At 50.3% G+C, this 22,474-nt stretch overlaps 1 protein-coding gene across 1 annotated transcript; it reads left to right on the top strand.

Annotated features, from left to right (window-relative positions):
* Positions 1 to 569: 569 nt before the first annotated feature.
* LOC309517547 (uncharacterized protein) lies at positions 570 to 21,751 on the top strand (the record flags this gene model as incomplete). The annotated part of the gene is made up of 8 exons (XM_082196768.1): positions 570 to 612; positions 1,176 to 1,553; positions 13,599 to 13,715; positions 15,921 to 16,307; positions 18,011 to 18,124; positions 18,390 to 18,417; positions 19,328 to 19,392; positions 20,651 to 21,751. The coding sequence occupies 8 exons, from the start codon at positions 570 to 572 to the stop codon at positions 20,830 to 20,832; spliced, it is 1,314 nt and encodes a 437-aa protein (XP_082052894.1). The 3' UTR covers positions 20,833 to 21,751.
* Between the last annotated feature and the right edge of the window lie 723 nt (positions 21,752 to 22,474).

Raw genomic sequence — 22,474 nt, 5'->3', positions numbered from 1 at the left:
ACTGTTAGGGAAGGCAGAGGCAGGGTGGATACATTGTAACAAGGTTTTGACAGGCGGATACAGAATGGATACATTGTAACTGGTTTTTGACAGTTTTACGAGGTTCCTGGTTTCGGATCCATTGTTCTCGCGGTGGGGGGCCGTCAGCAGCTTGTCAGGGATGAAATGAGGCGTGCAAGAGCTCCCTGAGCTAGCTTCTGCAGGGCGAATGCATGGCTGTGATTGGCCAAAGCGCGGCCATAGGGATAAGCGGAGAAGGGAAACACTCGGTCTACTCATTCTAAGTATGGAGCGCAGATAGGCATAGGAAAAGATAGGGAATATATGTATATATTCGAGCTTATTTCGCTCGGGAAAGGGTCTGGGAAAAGTGTGGTGCTTGTGTAACGGTGAAGGGGGTTCGAGGGTGGGTGTGCGGTGGCACCCTTGAGGTCATCGCCTCGGACAGTCAAGAAGAAGGGGGAAATAGGCACCCCCCCTCGGTCCGTATCACCCGCAACAGGGAGTACGGACTCATCCAAATCGCCGCACGGGGCGGCAGCTGGCGAGAGCAATGGGGCGTTTCAGAGATGCAAGGGCTTGGAACCCGACCCTTCGAGGTGGAACGGATTGGTTAAAGGTAAAACAGGCTATATTGCCTGTTTTGTGATTTTAAATCTCTGCTGTGGCTCTATCACCAAAAGAAAAGGTCAAGGGACCCCTGACCATTAGGTCCAGTCGTGGCCGACTCTGGGGTTGCGGTGCTCATCTCGCTTTAATGGCCGAGGGAGCCGGCGTACAGCTTCTGGGTCATGTGGCCAGCAGGATTAAGCCGCTTCTGGCGAGCCAGAGCAGTGCACGGAAACGCCGTTTACCTTCCCGCTGGAGTGGTACCTATTTATCTACTTGCACTTTGATGTGCTTTCGAACTGCTAGGTGGGCAGGAGCAGGGACTGAGCAATGGGAGCTCACTCCATCGCGGGGATTCGAACCGCCGACCTTCTGATCGGCAAGTCCTGGGCTCTGTGGTTTAACCCACAGCGCCACCCACGTCCCCATAACCAAAAGTACTTTCTCCCAAACTTGGATTTATGCCTCCAGAAGAATTTCCATTTATCCGTTAACCCCAATACTAAAATAACCAGTCTTTTCTTCTGTTTTTCTTTCTTTCTCTCTCCGTTCTGCTTCCTTGGCAGATTGTACCACTTGCTTCCTGGAATACCACATCTGGCAACCTTGCCATCTCACGGCCAGGCCAAGGGAGTTTTTCACCCTGCCCTGCACCTTCAACTACACCTGGGAGGCTCAAGAGACGGCCCAGGTGTATTGGCACTTAGGAAACTTTCACGGAGAGCTCCTCTTCCACAACCCCACCCACTGGGAAACCCACCCGAACTACACAGGGCGGGTGTCTCTGGTCGGGGACCTGTCAAAGGGGCTCGATGCGTCAATCCAGATCGAGAATCTGCAGGAGTCGGACTCCAATCTATATTTCTGTGGCGTCTCCATACAGACACTTCACGAAGGTTTGAAGTATTTGCGAAACATCGAGGGGACAAACCTCACGGTCACAGGTGAGCTGGCAGATTTTTTAAAATGTTGTTTATTTTTGAGTTTTACAATTACACTTCCATCCCCTTCTTATACAATAGTTCTGTTTGACTTCCCACCCAGCGTTCCGTGACTGTTCTTTTTACATCTTGCTTAGCTGCAAATACATTAATTATTCCTTCGCCCTATTTTCTACACTCTAGTATTTTTCATAGTAACAACTGTTGGTCACAAAGTACCTCCCCACCTGGAATTTATATTTGAGGTCCATTTTTTTGCAAATATTCCCCTAGGTATTCTCTCTGTTTCCAACTCTCTTGCATATTCTATCCTTTCTGCTGTTGTTGCGTATAAAAATAGGTTGTGGGCTTTCTTTGGTAATTCATTCCCAAGTACACCTATCAGAAATTCTTCCTGTTTCTTGGGGAAGGTAAATTTAAAGATTTTCTTTAACTCATTGTACACCACCTCCCCAAAGTCTTTGGCCCGTTTACAGTTCCACCATAAATGAATAAAGGAACCCTCTGCTTCAAGACTTTTCCAACACATTTTTGGAATTTCTTTTGTACATTTAAGCCAATTTAACTGGTGTCAAATACCATCTATACTGCATTTTATATCTATTTTCTCTTATTTGATAACATGCCGAAAAATTCATTGTCCATAATTTTCCCCACTCATCAATTCTGATATCACGCCCCATATCAATAGCCCATTTTATCATAGCCTCCTTAATGAGTTTGTCTTTAGTCTCCCACTCTAGCAGCAGTTTATATATTTTAGAGATCAGTTTTTTATTGGGCCCCAAAATCACCCTTTCAAATTCTGATTCTTCTTGGACAAATCCTCTCTCTTGGTCTTTTTAAAGCTTCTCCTTTATCTGGAAGTATTGAAACTAGATGTGTATCCAATTAGACACCTCCTCCCTATCTTTTAATGTTATGTTGCCATCTTTGTATCCAAGGAGATCTTTGTACTTTCCCCATATCCTGTCCACGTCTAGCCTTTTCACTGCAACCACTTCCACCGGTGAGATCCAACCAGGAGTCTTTCTTTCCAAAATACCTTTATGTCTCATCCAAACCTTCCATGTTGTTGTTGTTGTTTAGTCATTTAGTCATGTCCGACTCTTCGTGACCCCTTGACCAGAGCACGCCAGGCCCTCCTGTTTTCCACTGCCTCCCGCAGTTTGGTCAGACTCATGCTGGTAGCTTCAAGAACACTGTCCCACCATCTCGTCCTCCGTCGTCCCTCCTTGTGCCCTCCATCTTTCCCAACATCAGGTTCTTTTCCAGGGAGTCTTCTCTTCTCATGAGGTGGCCAAAGTCTTGGAGCCTCAGCTTCAGGATCTGTCCTTCCAGGGAGCACTCAGGGCAGATTTCCTTCAGAATGGAGAGGTTTGATCTTCTTGCAGTCCATGGGACTCTCAAGAGTCTCCTCCAGCACCAAAATTCAAAAGCATCCATTCTTCTGCGATCAGCCTTCTTGATGGTCCAGCTCTCACTTCCATACATCACTACTGGGAAAACCAGAGCTTTAAGGATCTTAAACCTTCCGTAGACTCCTTCTAATCATGTGATTCAAAAATCCCTTGCACACCCTAGTTTTCTTATACCAGTGGTACACATACCATCCGTAGAGCAAATCAGCTCCTTCTAAGCCCAGTACATTTGCATCCTTCAATTTGACCCACTCCTTCATCCAGCTTAGACAGGTTGCTTCATAATATAATTGCTTGAACACCATTCGTAAAGGCCAATCCGATGTCCATATAATCTAGGATCTTTGTCGTAAAGGTCCATGAGACATTGTCGAAGGCCTTTTCCTGGCGGCGGCATTGTTATTCTTGAACCTCAGTCACCATACATGGTGACAAGACTTCTCAAAGTGCTCACATTCTGACAATCCACAGTCACAAAATGTGCCTGGCTAATTTTGCACGCTGCCTCAGCCCCTCTCTCCACAGCAGCCCCCTTCTCCCCAGGGTTGGCATTCCATTCTGCTTGGTTCAAAGGGGACCCCGGGGGATGGCAGTGGAGCCTGAGGCAGAGCAGAAAATGGGGATCCACCCTCTCCCAGACAAAGGGCTGCGGAGGACCCAAAGTGACCACCCGAGGCAGGTAGACCCACAAGTGCCTCCCCACCACCACCCTAGACAGCGAAAATCCCACACCACAGAAAACACATTAGCTACATCTTCCCACAGAGAAGATGGAGCCAGCTTGCTTCCTGCTGCTCCAGAGGGCAGGACGTGAATCAATGGATCCACATTGCAAGAAAGGAGATTTTGACTAAACATTAGGAAGAATTTTATCAGGGTAAGAGCTTGTTCAACAGAGGAACGGTCTCAAAAAACAACAACACAGAGGAATGGTCTCCCCATAAGGTGGTGGCCTCTCCTTCCTTGGAGCCTTTTCCTTGGATGGCCACCTGTCAACGAGTCTTCAGCTGTGATTCCTGTATGGCAGGGGGTTGGGCTGGATGACCTTGAAGGTCCCTTCCAAACATGCAGTTTTATATTTCAACGAGGCGCCGCTCTCTCCCCAATGCTGAGGAGGTGCAATTGCAAATGGCAGACGCCCAGATCAGGAGTCCATTGAGAGTGCATGAAACAGTTTGTGGGCTCCTGTGGGTGCCCCCCCATCCTTGAAAGAAATGCCCTTGTGCCAGGCCACTGCAGTGTGTGCCCGTCCTCAGCCTCTGCCTTGTGCCTCAGCCTAAGTCTTGCTTTCTTCCTGCCCCCCAGGTCCTCCACTGCCGGACCCCCCCAGCTTCAACTTCAGCCTTGTAGGTCTGGTGATTAGGGGAACCCTCGTAGGTGCTCTCCCTCTGGGGCTGCTGGTGTTCCTTGTATGGAGAAAAGGTAGGGGGGCTGTTGTGGGGCAGGGAGGGAGGGGGCAGTTACTGCGCTAGGGTCCGTCTCTCCCTCCAAAAGCTCCCAGCACCAGATGTTGGCTTGGGGAGGAGAGGGGAGGCAGAGGAAGATGAGCGGAGGGAGGTGGGGGCGAGGAGAATTGTATTTCAACATTCAGTTCATAAGTTTAGTGCAGGGGTAGGCAAACTAAGGCCCAGGGGCTGGATCTGGCCCTGTTAAGTTGTGGGTGAACATATCAGACGACACAGTGATTCTTCAAACAGCTCTTGTTTATTCAGAGGCCAGAACAGAACTGAACTGAGGAGCTCAGTCAGCCTGCTTATATAGAGTTCCAGTACAACGTTACTGTAGCAACTTTCTAAAACTATCCAATCACTGAACGTCACTTTCAACCCTTCATTTGCATAACTATCTACAGTATCCCCCTGCTGGCCCAGGGTGAGAACTTCAGTACATAACAGGCCCAATTGCCTTCTCAGTCTGGCCCACGGACGGTCCAGGAATCAGCGTGTTTTTACATGAGTAGAAGGTGCCCTTTTATTTAAAATGCATCTCTGTGTTATTTGTGGGGCAGAGGAATTCGTTCATTATTCTGCGTAATGCAGAACTAGCCAGATTGACGGGAAGAATTCGAGACCAGGATGAACAGAAGTTCCAAGAAAGTTGGAGTAAACTTATGGTGTACATAAAAGATCATTGTAAAGCCTTAAAAACACTGGCAGGACTGGAATAACTCTTACAACGTATGGCAGATATAAAGTTAAATAAATAGAATATGCAATATAAGAAAATATAAGATACTCACTGAAGGGGTAGAGGGAAGTCATAAGCTCGGCAGAGCTAAGGTAATTATGTGATATATGTGTATTACAACTGGATGTTTAAAGAAAATAATAAACATTTATTGGGGGAGAAAGGAATTTGTTCATTATTATTATTTTCCCCAAAAAATATAGTCCAGCCCCCCCACAAGGTCTGAGGGACAGTGGACCGGCCCACGGCTGAAAAAGTTTGCTGACCCCTGGTTTAGTGTTCTAGCCAAAGGCCATGTCAAATTTGTATTCGGCAAGAGTATTGATAAAATTATACAGAACATCCACCCATAATCTTAAAATCCACAATATAAAAACTTGACTTTGCAGAGTTCCTGATCATTAAAATGCAGTTTCCCTTCGGCATCTCCGACAGCTCCAATTCTAACAATATTTCGTCTTTTTAGGATTTTCCAACATCCGCGAGTTAAGAGAGAGAGAGACGATGCCAGACACAGTAACAGACGTACTGTGGGATATTTACAACCCTCTTCTCGCATCTCTATGCTTCCCTACACCTAAATCTATCTTGATTTCAGATTAGACCTCCGAATCATCAGAACAATTTATAGCAATTTTATCTGACTCATTCTTTTCCTGTTGTTGTTTTTCCCAGCCTGTGCCAAGAGAGCTGCTCCATCGGTCACAAAGTCATGATTGTCGCTCAAAAGAAACCGACCCATTTCTGCCGGCGTGTGTGAATAAATGTCTCAGAAATCGATCTCTTGGATAACCACATGGTGCCTACAAGGTCTTTTCATAGTGGGCTGTATATAAATTTAATTAACAATAACAAATAAATACATTTATTAATGAATCAAATATATTTAATTAACAATAGCTGTCTCATGGTGCCAGAGGTTAAAGAAAAATAGGGGTTGCCGCTGCAGCCCACGCCTCACTCGAGGGTCTTGCAGTCCTGCAAGGTCCACTTGTGGGTCAGGAGGAAAGCAAGAAACTGCAGCCAGGTATATAGAAAGCAGGGCAGCTAGCAAGCCTGATATTTATTTTGCTGAGGTGGCTTTCGAAATTCCAGGACACTTGCTGTTGCTCAGAGAGCCACTCCAGTTCACTCTGTGCATGAAGTCTTTGGTTTGAGTTCCATTCACAAACTATTCCATTCATTAAACTATTTCCATTCACAAAACAGGACTTAGCCCATGTCTCCACTTCACTGCCTGCTGTTTGATGGACAAGGTGATGACGAGCAGGTCGCTGTTGCGCAAGGGGATGACGGTTTCTTTAACTGTTCAAGGACAAGGGGATGAAATTTCCTCCACAAATGATTTTAATTAGTTTTCCAAATTATTACAAATCAAATCAATTTAATACAATTCCTTAAAATCTGGTTTCCCGCTCCGGTTCCAAGCATACGATCATCATCATTTCCTTGCATTAGCTGATCATTTCTTATTTAGAGTCCAGTTGACGTCCTTCGCTTGCTGTTAGACATTCTTCCAGCTGGATGCTTTTCCTACCTTACAAACAGCACCTCTGTTACATCTTAAAATAAGTAAACCCTTTCACGCGTGTAGTCCTTCATGTACATTGTTGTTCCAGACCTGGTGTGCTGGGAGAGTTCATTACTATCTTCCATTGTCAAGTTCTTTGCAGTGTTTACCTGGATGGTACAAGGTCACATTCTGTTCCTTCCGCTGTTTACAGACTAGCGTGTGAGCTGCAGCCATAACTAACTCACAGAGTGCATCTCCAGTCTCCGCCATTAAAATTCCACTCTGGAGTTCTTCCTCGGCACACAGTTAGAAACAAGATTTTTTCTCAATTTCAGCCTCTTTGCCAGATCTGTTCGGTGGCAGTTCATTCTTTTTTCACTGCGTTGCTCCATCCACACACTAGTCCAGTCCAGGAATAAATTTAAATAAAGTCCATTCAGCCTTGGTTGGGGGGGGGAGGGCATAAGAAAGACTTGTTAAGTTCCTTGCTGAGCATAAATCAAAAGCCTCTCCCCCTTTTCCGAAGTAACGAACAGAATAGCATAACAGCGGCTGCACACGTCTCTTTCATTTTGCAGAGGAGGAAACGAAGAAAAGAGACAATTTGAAACCCATAAGAAAGCACCAAGCCCCTTGTCCTCCCCTTCCTTCCCAGGCTGTTGTCACGATTCTCAAGCTTCAGGGGGGGAAATATTCAGATACCTTCAAGGAGCCAAGCCCAGTCCTTTCGGAAGCTGACTGATTGCAGCCCCTTCGCATATGTCTGTCCAGGAGCGCCTCCTGATTCATGCCAAGTGTCTGAATTATGGAGGAACAAGTCACAAACAATGCCGGGGACGGAGGCTCATCCATGGCAGGGACACGATCCCAGGTGGCGCCCGCTCTGCCTTTCAAGTAGGCAGACCCGGGCTTGAGCGGCACAATGGGGTGCGGGGACTGTGGGATGTTAAACTGCAGTCAAGCACAACATTCCCACAGTGGACGTGTCAGGGGATGTTTTGCACCACTCAGGAGAAGACTTCCTGTTTCCTCCTGAGCTGGGACAGACTTGAAGAGGACGCGGCCTGTTGTTTTGGCATGGAGGAGTCCACGGCCTCCATGTTGGGATCCGTGTCTCTTCTCCATTTTGGATGTTGCTGTGTGTTTGGAGAAGCGGCTGCTTAGTCGCAGTCACTTGGGACTCACTTCTTTATGGAATAGTTCTGGTTCTTATGTAACCTAAGCCTGCCTTCAGGGATACGCCTGTGAACTTGAATGAATCTGTCAGTAAACTGCTTTTATATTAACATTAGTCAGATTCTTGTGATTATTCTTTTTAAGAGGGATTAGAAGGGTGGCGCTGTGGGTTAAACCTGCTTGGCAGGGGGTTGGACTCGATGGCCCTTGTGGTCTCTTCCAACTCTATGATTCTATGATTCTAGGACTTGCCAATCAGAAGGTCGGCGGTTCGATTCCCGCAACGGGGTGAGCTCCCGTTGCTCGGTCCCTGCTCCTGCCCACCTAGCAGTTCCAAAGCACGTCAAAGTGCAAGTAGATAAATAGGTACCGCTCCAGCGGGAAGGTAAATGGCATTTCCATGTGCTGCTCTAGTTCGCCAGAAGCAGCTTAGTCATGGTGGCCACATGACCCGGAAGCTGGATGCCGGCTCCCTCGGCCACTAAAGCGAGATGAGTGCCGCAACCCCAGAGTCGGTTGACTCCTCAGCTTGGGAGCAAGGTGGCACTCTGGGGCCACCTTCCCACAAATGCTGCTGGGGGGGGGGTTGAACTCTGAAGTGGAGGAGGTGGCAGCAGCCCGTGCCCTCGTCTGGAGACCTCTCAGGCTTCCTGGGCAAAGCGAAGGGCAGGGTTTGGGCTCTCCTTCGAGCTTTCATAAGCCCAACTTGGGATGGCCCTCGGACGGAGGCGTGTGGCAAACCTGGGAGTCACCTCCGGGGCTGGTGGGTATCCAATGTTCCTGCTTTTAGCTGACGCAATGCTTGCCTTGCCCAGGGCACTGGCAACCCGTGCCACGCCACTGCTCAGGGGAGCCCGTCTAGGCCAGAATCCTGTTCTCACAGTGGCCACCCAGATGCCCCAATGGGAAAACCACAACAGCAGGATCTGAACACAAGACCAGCTCTCCTGTCCTGCTGTTTCCAGAAGGTGGCATTCAGAAGTTTTGCTGCCTCTGACTGTGGTGGCAGAGCAGAGGCATCCTGGCTAGCAGCCCTCAATAGCCCCCTCCCACTCAATAACAATAACAATAACAATAACAATAACAACAACAACAACATATCCCGCCCTCCCCAGCCAAAGCCGGGCTCAGAGCGGCTAACAACAATAAAAAGTAACGCAGCATTCTAAAATCAATTCATTCTAAAATCAATTCAAATCATATTAATGACAACCATTGGGCTAGAGTGCTATGAGGATTACAGAAGGAGAGAGGGGGTCAGGCTGCGCCTTGGCCAAAGGCCTGGTGGAACAGCTCCGTCTTGCAGGCCCTGCGGAAAGATGTCAAGTCCCGCAGGGCCCTAGTCTCTTGGGACAGAGCGTTCCACCAGATCGGGGCCACGACCAAAAAGTCCCTGGCCCTGGTCAAGGCTACTCTAATTTCCCTGGGGCCCGGGATCTTCAGAGTGTTTGAAGACCGTAAGGCTCTCCGTGGGGCATACCAGGAGAGGCGGTCCCGTAGGTACGAGGGTCCTAGGCCGCGTAGGGCTTTAAAGGTTAAAACCAGCACCTTAAACCTGACCCTGTACTCCACCGGGAGCCAGTGCAGCTGGTATAGCACCGGGTGAATGTGATCCATGAATTGGCCCAGTCCTCTTTCAAAGCCATCTGAGCTGGTGGCCACCACTGCTTCTGGTGGAAGGGAGTTCCACAGTCTGCACTGCGTGAAGGGTTTCGTTTCATCTGCCCTGAGTCCTCCAAGATCCAGCTTCGTTCAATGTCTGCAGGTTCCACTGCTATGGCACGAGGTGCCAGGCAAAGTTTCGTAATTCTACTCTACCCCCCTTCCGTCCCCACCCCACCCCTCTTCAACTTCCCCCTCCCCCCCAGTTGCACCATTGCCTCAGAGGAAGGAAGGAAAGAAGGAGGCTGGTTCTGTGGCAGTGAGTCAGGCGACTGGGGGCACCTCAACTGCCCCCTCTTTGCTCCCCCCCCCCCGCACTTTGCTTGTGTCACTGCAAAGGAGGAAGCGGAAACATCATCTGTAGCATTGCAAATACTTAAAAGCTGGTGGGCATTTTGATGGCATCAGCAAGCATTGCAAGGGGTCCTGAGAACAATATCTGGAGGGTACGGGGTGTGTGTGTCGTGGGTTGGCTCATTGTGGCAGGATCAGGCCAAAGAGGGATTCTTGAGCTGTGGTTCTGGCATTTGCAGGGGGCTGGACTAGATGGCTTTTGGGGTTCCCTTCCAGCTGTGCCGTTCTGTGTCCCTGAATCCCCTTCTCGCCTCGCAGGGGGTCCGGCAGGTGCCTGTTTGCCTGTTTCTTGCAAGAAGGGGTGATCTCTTTCTTGATTGAAAGCGCTTCTGAGAATCTGATCTTTTCTCTGCAGGACAGAAATAAAAACAGCCCAAGTGTGTGGCGCTGGGGGTTAAACCACAGAGCCTAGGTCTTGCAGATCAGAAGGTCGGCGGTTTGAATCCCCACGAAGGGGTGAGCTCCCGTTGTTCAGTCCCTGCTCCTGCCCACCTAGCAGTTCGAAAGCACGTCAAAGTGCAAGTAGATAAACAGGTACCTCTCCGGCGGGAAGGTAAACGGCGTTTCCGTGCGCTGCTCTGGTTCGCCAGAAGCGGCTTAGTCATGCTAGCCACATGACCCGGAAGCTGTACGCTGGCTCCCTCGGCCAGTAAAGCGAGATGAGCGCCACAACCCCAGAGTCGGCCATGACTGGACCTGATGGTCAGTGGTCCCTTTACCTTTTAAGAGAAAAATGAAGGAATAATCCCAAGAAGAAGAAGAAGAAAAATGAAATATCCGGTTTCAAATGAAGCAGCATGAGCTGCGGAAATCCAAATGCCCACACGCGCAGACTCAGGGCAAAGGGGGCACTGGGCAACAACACCAGTCAGTGTTGTGGTGTGAGAGCCAGCTCTGCAGGGCACCGTAGAACGGGAGAGTCGAAAGGGACCCCCAGTGGTCATCCAGCTGAACCCCCACCATGCCGGAATCTCAGCGAAAGCATTCCAGGCAGGTGGCCATCCGACGTCTGCTTAAATATCTCCCGTGAGGATGTCCCTGGCCAAGGAGGTGGGAGCCCGCCTGGTGGGGCCGCCAGGAAGGTGGGGGCCTCATCCATTGCTGGGCTGGGGGGCTTGGGGGGCTTTGCTCAGAGGCCTCCCAGATTTTCAGGCGAGCAACACCCCACTTCCTCCTCCTTCTCCGTGGCCTCTCTGCTGACTGTGGCAACAGGACTTCCCTGTCAGATGGGCTTTGCTGTTGCGCAATCGGCCACCCGAATCTCCAGCGCTCAAGGGAGAAGAGGCTCGCTGGATTTGGCCGCGTGTGGCTCCTGCAACTGCGGCCGGGCTTCCAGGGAGATCTGGATCCTGCTCCTTGAAGCCACCAGAGAAACACCCCCCAGCAGCAAAGGATATGATCCGCCAGGGACTGCTTCTGCTCCTGCTGGTCCTGGGTGGAGGTGAGTGAAAGGGCGAGGCAGAGGAAGGAAGGAAGCTCGGGGGGGGGGGGACGGACCAGAAAGGGAGCTTCCTGGATCAGGCCAAAGTCGTCCACCTAGTCCAGAATCCTGTTCCCACGGTGGCTGAAGGAAGCAGGTGTAATAAACGAAAATCTGCCCTTCTTCCCTTCTGGGGGACACAAGAGCCCTTATAAAGTCCTTTGCAGGTTCTCCATCGGTCAGAGAAAAGAACAGAGGCCAAGCAGAGAATATTGAGAAGCAAAGCAGCTCGTAAGCCTGATCTTTATTGAATTGTTGCAACAGGGTGCCCCCTTCACACGCAGGAGGAGGAGGAGGACCCAGAACCCAGGTGTGGCCCCCCTTACATAGACATTTTAAATTGCCCGCCTTGGAGTCAAAGACCACCCCCAGAAACATCATACCTACATCACAGAAAGGGCAGTCTACAACAGAAATCTAAGTTTGTTATTTATCTCCTGTCTGGCAGGTTACCTGTTAATGGTCACTTGATTGGCTACCCTGGGGAGCCTGGCCAGTCTTTTGTAATGAATAAATACTTAGTTCCTGGGCCAGGTCACAGGCTCACACCCTATTCATACACAGACATACCCTTAAGGCAGGATTTGTGAAGGAAAAGACAATGGGGAGGCTTTTCCATTTGACTTTGTTGGTTTTAGGGGCTCATATTTCCAAAGCTGGCTTCTTGGGAGGGAGTCGCAAGTCCCAGTCCAAATCTTGCTGCTCTTCCAATTCCCATCATCATCATCATCCCTGACCATTGGCCATGCTGGCTCCTAGGAAAGCAGGGTCCTCCCCTGGACCGAGTCTAGACCTTTGAGGTCCATCCAGTCCTTCTTCACACAGCACACACCATATTTTTCGCTCCATAAGACGCACCTAGTTTTTAGAGGAGCAAAACAAGAGGGAAAATATTCTGAACGAAACAGTGGATTTATGATTTTTGTGGTTCATGCTGTGGCCATAGACATGTGATTTGACGGTGAGTTTGGGGTGACCCAATGCAAAAATCCTGAGGCTCCTTGTGGATCCGTGCTTTGTAACCACGCTTTTGCGCCATTGTGGCCCCACAAAACTGTGGATATGTGGTTTTTTTTTGGGTGCAGGCTGTAGCCATGGACATGCTATGTGATCTGATGGTGAATTTGGGGTGAACCAATGCAAAAATCCTGAGGATCCATGGGCTTTTACCTCCCCCCTCCCAGGCAGCCTCCTTTATCTCTAGTGTCCCTTATCTCTCTCCCAATCCCACCGATCAGCTGTTTCCTTTCAACACTCCCTTCCCTCTTGTTTGCCTTAGTGTCTTTTCCTTAGCTGGAGCAGTGTTTTGCTCCCCCTTTTCTTCTAATTTCTCTCCTCATAGCTTTAGTCTTCCTGTCTCCTCTCCTTGCAAGTTCACTGTGTTTACCTCCCCCCTCCCAGGCAGCCTCCATTATCTCTAGACTCCCTTATCTCCCTCCTGATTGGTAAACGATCAGCAGCTTTTTTTCAATACCCCCTTCCCTCTTTCTAAAAAAAAAAAAAAAGCATGATCTGCTTTTTGCCCCTGGGCAGTTCGACTCCAGGGACCACACATTCGCTCCATAAGATGCACAGACATTCCCCTTACTTTTTAGGAAGAAAAAAGTGTGTCTTATGGAGCGAAAAATACGGGTAGTTAGACTGTGGAACTCCCTCCCACCGGAGGCAGGGATGGCCACTGACTTGGATGGCTTCAAAGCAAGATGAGACATATCCATGGCCCTGGTCTGCCTCCATTTGTCAGAGGCAGCGACGCTTCTGAATGCCAGTTGGTGAAAACTGTAGGAGGGGAGAGCGGCTCTTGTGTTCGAATCCTGCTTGTGGGTTTCTTATTGGGGCATCTGCTTGGCCCCTGTGAGGCCAGGAGGCTGGACCACATGGGCCCCTGGTCTGAGCCTGCAGGGCTCTTGGTCTATGTTCTTAAATGATAAATTAGTCCCCTGACTTGCCGTCACAGGGCACTTTCGGTTGTGTCCCTCAGAGCAGCCCCTGCTGAGACGAAGGGAAAGGGCCGTATGATGACATTTCCTTCTCCCTGAAACCACCAAGAGCTTTTGCTACTTCCTTTTCAAAGCAGAAACCCACAAACTTCTGCCTTTTTGGGTCTGGGAAAGAGGAGGCGGAGATACTGGCCATCTCCCAAGATCTCCCCATGGAAGAGGGAGCAGCCTTGTTTTCTCCTGCTCCTGGAGGGTAGGACTCAAACCTGTGGCTTCAACTCTCAAATTATTCTTATTCTTATTTACCCGCAACAGGGAGTACGGACTCATCCAAATCGCCGCACGGGGCGGCAGCTGGCGAGAGCAATGGGGCGTTTCAGAGATGCAAGAGCTTGGAACCCGACCCTTCGAGGTGGAACGGATTGGTTAAAGGTAAAACAGCCTATATTGCCTGTTTTGTGATTTTAAATCTCTGCTGTGGCTCTTTCACCAAAAGTAAAGGTCAAGGGACCCCTGACCATTAGGTCCAGTCGTGGCCGACTCTGGGGTTGCGGCGCTCATCTCGCTTTAGTGGCCGAGGGAGCCGGCTTACAGCTTCCGTGTCATGTGGCCAGCAGGACTAAGCCGCTTCTGGCGAACCAGAGCAGCGCCCAGAAATGCCGTTTACCTTCCCGCCACAGCGGTACCTATTTATCTACTTGCACTTTGATGAGCTTTCGAACTGCTAGGTTGGCAGGAGCAGGGACTGAGCAACGGGAGCTCACTCCCTCATGGGGTTTCGAACTGCCGACCTTCTGATCAGCAAGCCCTAGGCTCTGTGGTTTAGACCACAGCGCCACCCGCGTCCCTAGAAACACAGATGGATGGCGAACTCCACAAGGTCTGAGCTCATGGCATCTAGCTCAAACAGCCTTACTGTGAAGTTCACATAGTGAAAAGAAGAGAGAGAAAGAACAAAGAGTTTGATAACTCTTCCTCCCAAGTTGAGGGCATGTGACCTAGCTAACCTGTCAGGACAGCTTAATCTATTATCTTAACCTCTTCATGCATTAGAGCTAAAAATGGATTAAAGACTTTCTGATAGATCAGACACAAACAGGGAGGACTGGACATGTAACATCTAATTCCTTAAAAATAAGCACTGGCACCCCACAGGGATGTGTGCTAAGTCCCTATCTGTATTCATTGTATACATACGATTGTGTATCATCTGACCCGTCTACTGCAATTATTAAGTTTGCAGATGACACCACCATAATGAGTTTAATAACAGGTGGAGATGAATCAGCGTCTAGAGGGGAGGTCCAAAAAATACCTCCATGGTGCCTAGGGAACAACTTGCACCTTAATATCAGCAAGACAAAGGAGATGGTGTTGGACTTTTGGAGGAAGAGAGGAGAACCAGCCCCGCTGTGTGGAGAGAGTCTCTTCCTTTAAATTCCTAGGAGTTTATCTCAGTGAAGACCTTACTTGGAAAATCAATACAACCCAGGTGGTTAATCACGGTGTGGGACGCTGGTTTGACATCAACTGATAGGCAGTGCCTACAGAGGGTGGTGAATACAGCATGAGATATTATGGGCTGTCCCGTGAATCCGCTGGATGAAATAGCGGAAGAACGTTGCCTCAGGAGAGTGAGGAAAATTCTCAGGGATGATTCACACCCTGGCCGGCACTTTCTTGATCTCCTGCCCTCGGGCAGAAGATATAGAAGCATGATTAGTCACACCAACAGGGTAAAGAACAGCTTCTATCCGTGGGCTGTTAGGCTGCTGAATGAAAAGATAACAACAGGGCAACAGACTTTCGGGTTTGGTGGGTGTGCGTCAGTAAACGAGGGGAATTAAGACTAAGAGAGCTGAGTGGGGGGGGTGCCTGTGTAATCTCACTGTATACAAGTTGTACAAGTGACAATCAAGTATTTCAATTTCAATTAATCAGGTTGGTTATATAAGGCTGGATTTATCCCACAAAAACTCCTTGGGAAGGAGCATAAGAACATAGGAAAGCCCCGGGCAGTAGGGGAGAGCAAAACTTTCTCCCACTCTTATTCTCCAGTGTTTTAAGATAGACTAGCTCTGCCCATGGAGGCTCCCTTTAGGAGCCATAAGAAGCCAAGAAGTGCCCTGCAGGAGCTGGCTCCCTTGGCCTGAAAGCAGAGATGAGCACCTTTAACAGGACTTAACCATCCAGGGGTCCTTCACCTTTACCCTTTTTACCGTTGTGTTTCTGTACAAATAATTTTGAAACTATTACCCTTTTTGAAACTAAGTTGCACTGCCTGTGTTCTCTTGCTGCTGTATGGGAAAACACATGAAAATGACCTTTAAAGACTTTGTAAGTAAACCATTTTTAACTTACCAAACAGGTGGTCTATTTTTATGCTAAGGGAGGTGGGAAACTTTGGGAAGAGACTTAGAAGGAGATATTTTAAAGGTAAAACAGCCTATATTCGTCTGCTGCCTGTTTTGTGATGTTAAATCTCTGCTGGGGCTGTCTCATCAAAAAGTACTTGCTCCCAAACTTGGATTTATGCCTCCAGAAAAATTTCCTTTTATCCATTAACCCCAGTACTAAAATAAACAGTCCTTTCTTCTGTTTTTCTTTCTTTCTCTCTCCGTTCTGCTTCCTTGGCAGATTGTACCACTTGCTTCCAGAAATACCACATCTGGCAACCTTGCCATCTCACGGCCAGGCCAAGGGAGTCTGTCACCCTGCCCTGCACCTTCAACTACACCTGGGAGGCTCGAGAGACGGCCCAGGTGTATTGGCGCTTAGGAAACTTTTACGGAGAGTTCATCTTCAAGCACCCCCACGACCCCTCCCACAGGGACACCCACCCAAACTACACAGGGCGGGTGTCTCTGGTTGGGGACCTGTCAAAGGGGCTCGATGCGTCAGTCCAGATCGAGAATCTGCAGGAGTCGGACTCCAATCTATATTTCTGCGGCGTCTCCGTACAGACACTTCACGACGGTGTGCAGCATTGGCGAAACATTGAGGGGACAAACCTCACGGTCACAGGTGAGCTGCCCCATCCTCAGGAGGACCCCTCTGTGCCTGGATCTCTCTTGGCCCTCTGCCCCACACCTTTCTCTGCAGCACCCCCCTTCTCCCCAGGGCTGGCCTTTCTGCTTGGTTCAAAGGAGTATGGGGGGTGGCAGTGGTGCCTGAGGCAGAGCAGAAAATGGGTCTCCACCCTCCCCCAGCTGAGGGGTCGCAGGGTACCCAAAGGTATTTCAGCACCTGAGGCAGGGAGTTCCGCAAGTGATGCTCCGCCCAGGCTGCAGGAATAACACAAGAGGTTGATAGCATGGCCGCCTTCAAACATCTGAAGGGTTGCCCTGTGGAAAGTGGAGCCAGCCTGCTCCCTGGTGCCGCTCCGGAGGACAGGGCCCGATCCAGGAGTAAACATGAGGCAGAACGTCCTGAGAGTAGGAGCAGTTTGACAGTGGAACAGACTCACTCATGAGCCCTGTCCTTCCTTGGAGGTTTTAAATTTATTTTATTCTAAAATGTTTCTTTATTATTTCTTTTGGTAGTCCACTGGCAAACCATTCTGCTTTGCACCCATAGAAACGACCTTTTTATACTGCGGTTAAGGAAGGCCTAAGACATAGTCTGTCATTTGGTAGCTACGACTCTTAAGTATTTTCCCTTCTTGAGTCTGGACTGTAACTTCTATTGGGATGTAAATACCTTCTTCAACTCCCTCTTGTCTATCCAGAGAAGGTAAATTGGTAGTACCCATTCTCCATACGACTCCCCACACTTCATCGCCAGGACTATGGATTATAGTTGCTGTACTTCCACCATGTCAGTTAGATGAGAGCCAAAAGCAAGTTTGTAATCCAGTAGCTGTGCCTGCGTGAGAAAAACCGCAGGTGGGTTTCTTAACATTATCCTCTCCCACAACCATGAGGTCCAGTCGTGAACGACTCTGGGGTTGCGGCGCTCATCTTGCTTTACTGACCGAGGGAGCCGGCGTACAGCTTCCGGGTCATGTGGCCAGAATGACTAAGCCGCCTCTGGCGAACCAGAGGAATGCACGGAAACTCCTTTTACCTTCCCGCCAGAGCGGTGCCTATTTATCTACTTGCACGTTGACGTGCTTTCGAACTGCTAGGTTGGCAGGAGCTGGGACCGATCAACGGGAGCTCACCCCGTCACGGGGATTCGAATCGCCGACCTTCTGATCGGCAAGCCCTAGGCTCTGTGGTTTAACCTACAGCGCCACCCGCATCCCTTAAGCAGTTACTACTGTAGGCAAAATATGATCAGCTTTCATTCCCAAAGCTTTGGACATCCAGCCCTTCACCCAATCCGGTTGGTGTACAGTGCTTAAAGGTTTCCATCTGCTAGAAAGGAGCCCTCAGCCCTGCCTTCCTTGGAGGTTTTTAAACTGAAGTCAGATGAGCACATGTCAAAGGGCCTTTGGCTGCGAGTCCTTCACTGCAGCGGGTTGGTCTGGATGACCTTTGGGGGTCCCCTCCAACCGTACGATTCTCTGTTTCTGCAAGATGTTGCCTCTTTTCAGGCGTCTGCCTCTCTCGGCCTAACGCTGACGCCCAACTCAGGGCGCAGGGAACTGTCTCCACCTGGGGGCTGCTAGGTGTGGGACCCCCCCTCCTCAGAAGAAACGCCCTTGTGCCATTGCAGTGGGGAGGGTGCTTGTGGGTGCCCCTTGCTTTTGCCTCAACCCCTGCTTTCTCTCCCCCCACAACCAGGTCCTCCAATGCCGAACCCCCCCAGCTTCAACCTCGTGGGTCTGGCGACCGGAGGGGCAGCCACTGCCGCCGCTGTTGCTGTGGGCCTGCTGGCGTTTGTCGCCTGGAGAAAAGGTACGGGGGCTGTTGAGGAGGCAGGGAGAGGGCTGTGGTTGTGCCAGGGGCCGGCTCTCCCTCCGACCTGGCCCTCCAGGTGGGGCTTCTTCCCAGTGTGGTGATGGCTCCTGCATCTCACCTGCAGAGGCACCTGGTACCCCAGCCCTGCTGCCCTGTGAGGCTCAGCCTGAACCAAACCACTGCCCCCCCCATTCTCCAGGGCTCCCCCCCCCCAGGAGCTGCTCTCTCTGAAGGCCATTTTCTCCTCTCTGTTCCTCCCCAGGTTGCTGCCCAAAGTGTGCCCCAAGGAGGTGAGTGCCTTTTTCTGCCTCCTGCTGGTCACCTTCCTAACTGCGGGGGGGGGGGCCTGACTGTGGCCCTAGATTGGCTCTGCCATGGACAGGACATACTGTTAACGGAGAAATCTGAGGGCTCCCTTGGACCAAAAACCGGGACCCCGGCCAGGAATCCCAGAGCAAAACAGCAGCCACTCGGCTTAGTCTTGATTGAAGACTGTCGCCACAGGACTCCCACCTGCCACCAGGTGAAACAAGATGGAAGCCCCAAACAAAAGAGAACCCAAACTTTCATTAGCTACTAATCCCCATGTTAACCCCCCCCCAAACTACATCACTCATACATCACGGTTACATCATGAAAGGGGAGGTCTGCTGGCAGGAATCTGAGCATCCTGGATCCTGCCCCATGGTTCCCCTTGCCCTCCACCAAACACCCACCAAGTGTAACAAAAAAGATATTCACATTTCCCTGTTTCCCAGCCAAGTTCATCCCACCCTTTTGTCTCCATCTGGGTTTGGTATTTCTGGAATGGCTACCTGTCTGGCACTCAGGTATCAGGATGCCAGGGATTATCCCTCAGGCAGAGGGGCTGCTGAGGAGCTGAGCTCACATGTCTATAGGAATTTCTGAAGTTTTCCCAGTGAGCCAGTACAGAGATACATTGATCAGTGAATTCTTACATTTGGTATTGTGCAGCAAAGGCCCTTTGAATAGACAGGAAGAAACTGTGTTGAAGTGTTTTGTGGGGACAAGTCACAAAAGTCACAAAAGCAATTGTGCTGATTTTGGTAGTGGGCTGCATGTGCATGAGATCTGCTGGAGGGGCAACCCCCCCAACCTATACATAAATTCCTGCAGCAGCCCTGTCCTCCCTCTCTTATATCATAACATCAATGTGACCACCCAGAACTTTTCTTGCAGGAGAGCTTCACCACAGGGCAAGGAGACGCCAGAGGAGAGAGAATACGAGGAGTTTCCCATCGAAGGTGAGCTGGGGTGGAAAAGCAGATAAAGGGTAAAGGGACCCCTGACCGTTAGGTCCAGTCACGGCCGACTCTGGAGTTGCGGCGCTCATCTCTCTGTAGTGGCCGAGGGAGCCGGTGTACAACTTATGGGTCATGTGGCCAGCATGATTAAGCCACTTCTGGCAAAGTAGATAAGTAGGTACCGCTCTGGCGGGAAGGCAAACGGCGTTTCCGTGCGCTGCTCTGGTTCGCCAGAAGCGGCTTAGTCCTGCTGGCCACATGACCCGGAAGCTGGATGCCGGCTCCCAAGGCCAGTAAAGCGAGATGAGCGCCGCAACCCCAGAGTTGGCCATGACAGGACCTAATGGTCAGGGGCCCCTTTACCTTTAAGGTGCTACTGGACGTTCTTTAATTCTTTAATTTATTTCGACTGCCTCAGACCAGCACGGCCACCTACCTGAATATCATAATGGTGTAACTCTGGACATACTGTGAAGCAGAAAATTCAGGGCAGATAAAAGGAAGCTGCACCTTTGTGCAGCGTGAAGTTAAACTACGGAACTGCCTGCCACAGGAGGGGAGAGTTGCTCTTGTAGCCAGGCCCCGCTTGCAGGGTTCCCTTTGGATGGTGGACTAGATGGGCTGGTCTCTTGTGGCCAGGCTGTTCTGATGTTCTTGTGGAACCTCCATGTCCAGAGGCAGTCTACCTTGGTTCCCAGGTTCTTGGGGGTATTTGGCCCCTGTGAGGACAGGGTGCTGGGCTTTTCCTCTGAGCAGTCGCCTCCTCTGCCCGGGGCCTTTCTGAGCTGCTCTGCCGCTGGAGGGAGGAGGAGGAGCTGGGCATGTTTAGCCTGGAGAAGAGGAGGTTAAGGGGTGAGATGAGAGCCATGTTCAAATATATCAAAGGATGTCACATAGAGGAGGGAGAAAGGTTGTTTTCTGCTGCTCCAGATTAGCGGACACGGAGCAATGGATGCAAACTACAAGAAAGAAGATTCCACCTAAACCTTAGGAAGAACTTCCTGACAGTAAGAGCTGTTCGACAGTGGAATTTGCTGCCAAGGAGTGTGGTGGAGTCTCCTTTTTTGGAGGTCTTTAAGCAGAGGCCTGACAACCATATGTCAGGAGTGCTCTGATGGTGTTTCCTGCTTGGCAGGGGGTTGGACTCGATGGCCCTTGTGGCCTCTTCCAACTCTAGGATTCTATGATTCTATGAGAAGGGTGATATTCTGTTCCTCTTTCTAACCTGCATTGTCCCCCCGCCCTCCTCCTCTTCCAGGTCCCAAAGCCCCCCCTCCTGCCTCCCCCCAGCCTCCTCCTCGCGCCCCACCGCCGCTTGCCCCCAAAGACTCCGGCGGCCTCCTCTATGCCGACTTGAACTTGGCCGGAGGCAGAGGCAAGAAGAAGATGCCCGAGGGAGGAAGGGGCGAAGAGAGCACCTATGCCATCCTGCGCCACTGAGAGGGGGCAAGGGACGACGGGGGGGGGTTGCTTTCCTTGGCTGCCTCCAGCCCCCTCCTGCCCCCAGCCTCTTCCTCTTCCGCTTCCTTCTCCCTCTCCCAGGTGGGAGCGAGCGACCTCCCTTGCAGGATCGGGGCCCTGAGTGGATGGCCTTCAGGCTGCAAGGGGAGCCTGCTGCAGCTGGCCTGCTCTGCAGGGGTGTCGTAAGGAACCCTGAGACAACCGGGGGGGGCGTACTGTAAACGCTCCCCCCCTGCTGCCAGGCAACGCCCCCCCGAATAATGCCCGAACGAATTATTGCAGTATGGGATCACAGCGGCATGAGATGCGCAGAGCGGGAAAGACAGCTCTGTCAGTCGAGCGTGAGACCCTTGATCTCCAGGTGGTGGGTTCGAGCCCCAAGTGGGGCGGAAGATTCCTGCACAGCAGGGGGCTGGACTAGATGATCCTCAGGGTCCCTTCCAACGCCGCGATTCGATGACCTATGACTTGTTATTATTGCCCCCTGTGGAAGAACGGTTGCTGAAATTAAGGGATTTGGCAGAGATGGCCAAGTTGACATTTTGAATTAGAAAAAAATTAAATTGTTGCGTTTATGAATGATTGGAAGCCCCTTACGGACTTCCTGTGCGAAAAAGGAGAACGACGGGTTTGACGACTGAAAAGTTTGGTTTATGGAAAGTAGGAAATTTGCACGTTGTTATGGAGTAAGAGGTCTGCAGTTTTTAAAGCTGATAGTTAGAATAAGGTTACCAGGCGTCCCCTTTTCCCGGGGACAGTCCCCAGATTTACAAATCAGCCCCCATACAAAATCCATTGAAGTTGAAAAGTGTCCCTGGCTTCATTGAAAAAAATCTGGTAACCTTAATCTGGTAACCTTAAGTCTTTGCCTTTCCTTTATTTTCTCTCTTTTTGCTGTTGTTGTAAAAAAAAGTGCTTGCTATTAGATGTTGATTTCTGTATGTTGTTTTTTCTCCCGTTTTTCAAACTTTATTATTATTATTATTATTATTATTATTATTAAACAGCTTCGGAAATAATAATAAATAATTCCAGTTGGTGGAAATCAACAGTGAGGAGACTTGTTACTGCTGCTGCTGCTCTCAGCTCCTCCTCCTGTGAGTGCAGGATGAAGCCCTGGGGGCTTGAGGCCAACAGAGAGCAGTGCCTCCAACCTCTCCAGGGAAAAGGGAGATTTTGGGGGCAAAACACCTTCCCTGTGCACCTTCCTACTTGCATAATAATAAAGTCCCAACGGTTCGTGTGTCTCCATTCCAAATATTTGCAGAGGCGAGGACTGACCCAATAGGGTGGCATTATGGGATGGACAGGTGGAGGGGGGGCAGGGGAGTCCTGAATTCTGGGGCACCTGCCTGGCCACTGGGGGAGAGGCAGGGGGCATCTTGGGCCTGATCCTGCTGCTGCTCTCTTCCTACATTCAAGACACCACACCTCCCTCTGGGGCAGAGGCAAGTGGGGACACAGGTCGGCTGGTGGGGGGTGTCCTGTGAAATCATGGCAAAGGAGTGCCCCTGAGCATGTGCAAAGTGATTCCCTGGAGGCTGTGCCTGGGGTGGCTTCCTTTTTGGGTCTCTGTCCCCTTTAACTTGCTGGCAAGGTGGCGGAGGTTTCTAAGAGAGAG

The sequence above is a fragment of the Podarcis vaucheri genome (assembly GCF_965113315.1).
Source record: "Podarcis vaucheri genome assembly, chromosome: 13".
Classification (NCBI taxonomy): Eukaryota; Metazoa; Chordata; class Lepidosauria; order Squamata; family Lacertidae; genus Podarcis; species Podarcis vaucheri.
The sequence above is the reverse complement of the archived record's forward strand: the minus strand, read 5'-3'. Positions and strand labels throughout refer to the sequence as shown.